The 6,546-nt window shown below is 36.5% G+C and overlaps 1 protein-coding gene across 1 annotated transcript; it reads left to right on the top strand.

The window, feature by feature from the left end:
* The first annotated feature begins 3,927 nt into the window (after positions 1-3,927).
* Positions 3,928-5,044, top strand: LOC107659365 (probable G-protein coupled receptor 160). Its single transcript, XM_016448272.1, is given in 2 exon segments — positions 3,928-4,392; positions 4,395-5,044. Coding segments are annotated over 2 exon segments (918 nt in total). The 5' UTR covers positions 3,928-4,053; the 3' UTR covers positions 4,974-5,044.
* The last annotated feature ends 1,502 nt before the right edge of the window (positions 5,045-6,546 follow it).

The raw sequence follows: 6,546 nt of genomic DNA, 5'->3' as shown, positions 1-6,546 counted from the left end.
CCCTGTCTCTTCTGAACATTGAAAACACTCTGTTTTAGCAACACCCAGATTTAATTTCTTTAGAACCAATTACTGATCCATAGCTTTAGCTGTAAACACACCCTTTTAAAGTCAAGTTCCTTTTTGCACAAACTCTTTTAACCTCAGCTGAATGTTATGAAGAGGCAATGTGGACTTGTAGTAATAAACTCTCTTAAAGGTGACATATCATGAAAATCTGACTTTTCCAGGTTTTAAGTGCTATAATCAGGTCCCCGGTGCGTCTACTAACCAAGGAAACGTGAGAAAGATTAACCCAGTCACTTTGTTATGGTAAGCCTTTTTCTGCAAACCTCTGAAAAAACGAGCTTGTCTGATTTCTCTCCCCTAGTGACGTCGCAAAAGGATCTCATTATAATATTACCGCCCCTTAATCTGTACGTTTCCACCCATGGCTCAGTCATTTTGATTTCGCAAGCGACAACGGTGTACCAGCTCTAATGCCATGGCGAAAGTTTGAGCAAAACATGCTAACTGTTCTGTCTTTGGCTGCACAGACGAGCACAGAACACTGTTTAGAGTCCCAGCCTCAGAGGAGGCAAGACAGCAATGATTTATTAACTGCATGTTGCTGCTGCCACACAGATCTAAAATAAACATGCAATTTATTTCCCCGCTGTTTAACTTCACAGACATAACCGACTGTTTTTGTACTGCAAGAGCTGGCGCTCTCTCTGGCAGCGGCAGGTCGCAGCGCCACTTCCAGGATTTGCACTTGCTCTCTCTCTTTTTGTAACTCATGTGTGTTTTAAACATAACGTTAAACTTGTGAGTGAATGAGAACTTAGTTTAGTACTCACATGCTGTGACAGCCACTTTCTGTCCGTGTGCTTCGGATGTGTGCACTCAGAAAACCGTATATCAGATGTTTAAACTAATATGATTTAAAATGCATGATTTCAGTGCGATAAACATGATAATCAGAAACAAAACATGTTTTTTATTACAAGCTGTAATTGCGCAGCTCTATTCTGGAAAAGGGGGCGGGGAGCAGCAGCTAATTTACATTTAAAGAGACAGGCCCGAAAAACAGCGTGTTTCTGCTTCCACTTAAGATAGGCATTTTCAAAATGATATAATAAATGATCTGTGGGGTATTTTGAGCTGAAACTTCACAAACACATTCTGGGGACACCAGAGACTTATATTACATATTGTAAAGAGGGGCATATTATGTCTCCTTTAAACACTTTTCACATTCTAGGTTTTTTTTTGTCTGCTTACAAATGTCCAACAGTGGACACACATGCATTACAAGAGAATTTCTGTTGTGCTTTTCTTGAAAATCTTGAACATTTTAAGAATTTTGGCATTTAACAATCAATCTCTGCACACCACACACAGACCTGATGAAGGTCATGTGACCGAAACGTTGTTATTAAACCTTTTTGATACGTTTGCACTAATTGACAGTGTGCGGGAATTGTTTTCTTTTTCCTTAAGAATTTTGGCATAAAATGACTGACTACTTTAGAGAAGCTTTAGAAAGAAAATAAACTATTTTAGACAATGGTGCAACAAATAGTTTTTGTATACATTTTTTAATGGATATAAATCATTTTCACAAAATAATTATTGAAATGGTTAATGTTTATTTCACTCTTTGCTTACATTATCAGTCATAAATGTAAAAAAAAAAAAAATGAAAGATTGAAATTCTGGGTTTGGACTTTTGGAGCAAAATTAAATGACAGACATGGTAATTTAAACATGGTTTTCCAAAAAAGTTTTAACCCTCTGGTATTGTTCATTTGGGAGTCAAAAGTTTTGCGGTCAAAAGTGACTGGACACCTGAAATGTAACTTCATTTTTTTTTTTTCAGTGAAATCAATGTAATATATTTTTGTTCAATAATATTTTTTATTTTGTATTTTGAGAGAATTTCATGGTACTATTGAATATTTATGCAATAATTATGATCATTATTTCCCATTGAAAATAATAACAAAATAAATCTAATATTTTTCTATTACAGCCACTGTGCAGGTTTCTCTTTGTGAGGTTTGGTTAGCGGTGACTGAAACGCAGCTTTACACACAACTGCCAGTCTGCATGGAGAGGATCTTGAGACTCCAGTAGCTTCAAACACCTGTCTGCTGCTCAGCAGTGGCTTTTTTACAGCTGGCATAACAACACAGTTCATTTGTTTGACAGAAACTTTCCTTAATAAATCTTTATCTGACCAAGCTCTTCTGTGCTCTAAGTCACTCACAAATCTTTTGACAGTAAAATATTTCTATTTGCTTTTCACAAAATATAGTTTGTTTTGATGCCTTTTGCAAGACATTGCATTGTTTCATATTTTTCATCTTCAGAAAGATCTTTCTTCCTCACCGTATTTCATGAGAACTGTGACTTGCCGTGAAGAGCTGCCACGGAGAGCAAGGAGAACATGTGGAACAACCTCTTTAAGTAGGGTTTCGATTTACCTAAGAAGACCTGGCAAACTATTGAACAAACCTGTCTGAGATAGTTATCTAAAAAGATGTGAAAATCAAAACAAACAAAAATCTGACTCTTTATTGTACCGAAATCCTATGTCACTTGCATAATAATTTGGAACACAGTGTAGATTCCTATAGAGCTCTATATAAAAGGCTTATAAATTCTCTTGTTGTTTGTAGACATATTTTTTTTTAAGTTGGGTATTTGGATTTATATTTAGACATTCTCAAAGACAACTTTTTGTAAAGGTTTAGATTTTTTTTTTTTATGTCAGTTTCTGCATTACTTTTACTACAGTCAAAGCAGAACACAAAGAAATACATTTTATTACACAACATCAGACATCAACAAAAATGTAACAAATATGAACAGGAATACTTTATCATTTAATCAATCTGATTTCAACCTCTTATTTGAGTCTTCTGGCTCAATTTTGCCATATTGTAACAGCAAAACCAGTTAATTTGTGTGTGTGTTTATAATAGTGTTGTGTCTGTGTGTGCGTGTTTTTGTGACAAATGAGGACATAAATTTGTATGTGTGTGTGTGTGTGTGTGTGTGTGTGTGTGTGTGTGTGTGTGTGTGTGTGTGTGTGTATGTGTAAGTGAGTGTGTGTTTTAGTGTGTGTGTCCGTTTTATACTCTTGATGTTTTGTCACATCACCCCTTCTTGGTGTACTTGTTTTTACTCCATTGTGGCTAAATTATTGATTTTATTTCACATATTTGCAAAAACATGCTTTGTGTTAGTCACACTAGTTCACATATGTGTGTCTGTGGGGGGAGTGTGTCTGTTTTGCACTCTTGATATTTTAGAGTGTCACCCCTTCATTGCTTGCACTTTTTTTTCTGCATTGTGAATGATTTGTAGATTGTACACACAAAAAATTATCTGTATTTTTGCATATTTCCCATTCATTTCCACTGGCATTTTTGACAGCGAACAACACAAGTATGATGCTTTTTCGAATCAAGTCCACGATTTTGTATTATTATTATTTTTGTGTGGTCACATAGTGACTGCCATAAAAGTCATCGAGTTTTGTACCGTTCCAATGAAGTAGCGCTTTTTAACATTTCAAAACTAATACCAGAGGGTTAATGTGACCTTCATATAAAACAATAAATAAAAACTGAAATTAGTGGATTCAATACAATTTTTATTGGCAGTAACTTGAATGAAAATGCAAGTACTGACAAGCACTGCACTGCTGGTATACAGGTTCCTCTAGTTATGCTAGTGTTTATTTTGAGTTTTTATATCTATATTTTAATATGTAAGTTGCTGAATGAGTAATGAACTTATTAATTTACAAAGAAATGTAAAACCACACCTACATTTAAATACATGTGCATGGAAACATTTAAATAATGCACATACGCTTAACTAATAATAAAAAACTCCCAGTGAAAGTGGGCTATTCACTAAATGTGCAGGGCTGGCCTTAATCTCAGTAGGGTGTGTCTACTGACAGCAAATGTGAACTGTTTCAATGAGGAGCTGCTGACCAGCTACAAGAAAGACTGGTCTTTTGATTGTTGTGATTTCCACCTTGGATTATGCCGTACCATGGAAACATCAATCCCTTCGCTTCTGCTGGTTCTGTGGCTCAAGAGTTTGCTGAACTGGCTGGTGGTCGTGGTGCAGCGACACTACATGATCAGGAGTTTCTCAAGATTCTTCTGCATTTCATTGGCACTGATTGACAGTCTCTTGAGTTTTGTCCTCACGGCTATTTTCTATCTGGAAGACTTCAACATCTCAGGCTGGCACTTGACCAGGTATTACATATGCCTGCTGGCTCAGATTACTTGTTTTATCTATGCCGTGCTCCACTTGCCAGTCTTCCTCCTTGTAGGACTAGATAACTTCTGCAAGCTATCATCAAGCTCAACACACACATCCTGGAAACAAAAACTGACTACTGTGCTGGAGTGTGCCTCCTTTGGATTCTAGCAGCGTTGTACGTTTTCTCGGAGCCTGATGTTGTTCTGTTATTAGGAGATGATGAAAAGCACCAGTGCGAGCTGTTTAGTAGCCCTCAGAGCTCTCAGGTTCTCGACGCGTTGCTGCTGACAGTCACCGGCGTCGTTCTTTACTCGTACGCTCCGCTAGAGAAATGGAGGGTGTAGGTGTTTCTGCATTTCGCTCAACAAAGCTGTGTGGTTTGTTTAAGGCGGGCTATGTGTACGTTCCTTAGCACATGGGCCTCGTTTCTCGTTCTGATGATCGTCTCGCCGCTGCTCCCGCTCCGGATAGAGATGCACGCGCACCTGCAGTTGAACGTCATCTGGCTGTGTTTCCTCAACAGCTTTTCCGTCGCTTTGGCTCTGTGCGGTCGCTCTTTTACATCGAGTTCCAAGAACAGCGACACCATTACAGATGGTTTTTGTTCCTGGTACTTTTGTTTTACATGTGGAGCTGACGAGTGGAATTATGGACAACAATCCAGTGACCGCACTCAAGTTAAAACACTACACGATATCTGACCATGTTTACTCAGGAGAAGGCGTTTCTTCTTCTTCTGCGCTTTCGTGTTTGCATTAAAAAAAAGGAAAAAAGAAACACCTTTGGGTTTGTAAATTACCTTTTTTTTTTTTTTTGCACAAATGATTCGTCTCTTTACTATGAGAAAAATAAATATTGGACCAGCACCTTTTACCAGACTGATGTAAAAACTGTTTTCTGCTTCAAACTTAGAGCTAACCAGTACAAGTGCTTTTCTGTCTATATATAAATAAACCGAACCCATGAAAACTACAAGGACGTATATTTACATTTGAACTAGCTAGCAGTCTAGCCGGTTTATTCACTCCCCAATACTATTGCGGGTTAAGAGCATTTACTAAGACAGCATTAGAGAAAGATGATCTTTTGAGTAAAAAATATGATTCATGAAAATGGCAATCTGAAATGCATGATTTATGAAAACAATGTCCATCTGACATACATGATTTATTAAAACAATGTCCATCTGAAAAATATGATTCATGAAAACGTTTTAATAAATCATGTATTTCAGATTAACAATTTCCATCTGAAAAATATGATGATTTATTAAAACGATGTCCATCTGAAAAATATGATTCATGAAAATTTTAATCTGAAATGCATGATTTATGCAAACAATGTCCATCTGAAATACATTATTTATTAAAACGATTTTTTTTAATAAACTCAATTTACTCAACCCTATGTCGTTTTAAACTTGTATGTCTTTCTTCTGCGGAACACAAAATAAGATTTAACCCTTTAAAGATATGAAATAATAGTCAGACAAATCAATTTTTTTAATGGAGTTTTAAAAATGTTTTAATTAATAAAGAGTTTATTGAAACTTTAGACAAAATATAAAAGAATATATATATATATATACACACAGTGCATATAAAAAAAGTATTCATACCCCTTCTTTTTTTTTCACGGTTTTTTTATGTTGCATCCTTGTTAAACTGCTTTAAATAACTTTTTTTTTCCACATCAATTTACACTCCATACACCATACTGACAAAGCAAAAAACAGATTTGTGACAACTTTGCAAATTTATTACAATTCAAAAACTGAAATAAGTACATTGCATAAGTATTCATACCTTTAACGCGGTACTTAGTTGAAACACCTTTACAGTCTCAAGTTTTTCTGGTATGATGTGACAAGCTTTACACATCAGCATTTGGCAATTATCTGCTATTCTTCTCCTCGCTGCTACCAGCACACTTTACTTTTGGGATGCTACTCTGCAGGTGATGAGCAGAGCTGGTTTCCTTCAAACATGACGCTTGGAATTGAGGTTCATCAGACCAGATAATATCGTTTCTCACAAGTTCTTTAGGTGCTTTGTTGCAAATTCCAAGTGTGTTTTCATGCGTCTTCACTGAGGAGAGGCTTGAGTTTGGCCACACTCAAGGATGGATATCATGGATAAAGACCGGATCGGTGGAGTGTTGCAGTGATGTTTGTGCTTCTGTAGGTTTCTCCTATCTCCACATATGATCATGGAGCTCAGCTAAAGTGACCATCAGGTTCTTGGTCACCAGTCTAACCAAAGCCCTTCTCCATCA

Source organism: Sinocyclocheilus anshuiensis, unplaced genomic scaffold, assembly GCF_001515605.1.
Source record: "Sinocyclocheilus anshuiensis isolate Anshui unplaced genomic scaffold, SAMN03320099.WGS_v1.1 scaffold940, whole genome shotgun sequence".
Lineage (NCBI taxonomy): Eukaryota > Metazoa > Chordata > Actinopteri > Cypriniformes > Cyprinidae > Sinocyclocheilus > Sinocyclocheilus anshuiensis.
This window is presented reverse-complemented; position numbering and strand designations above follow the sequence as displayed.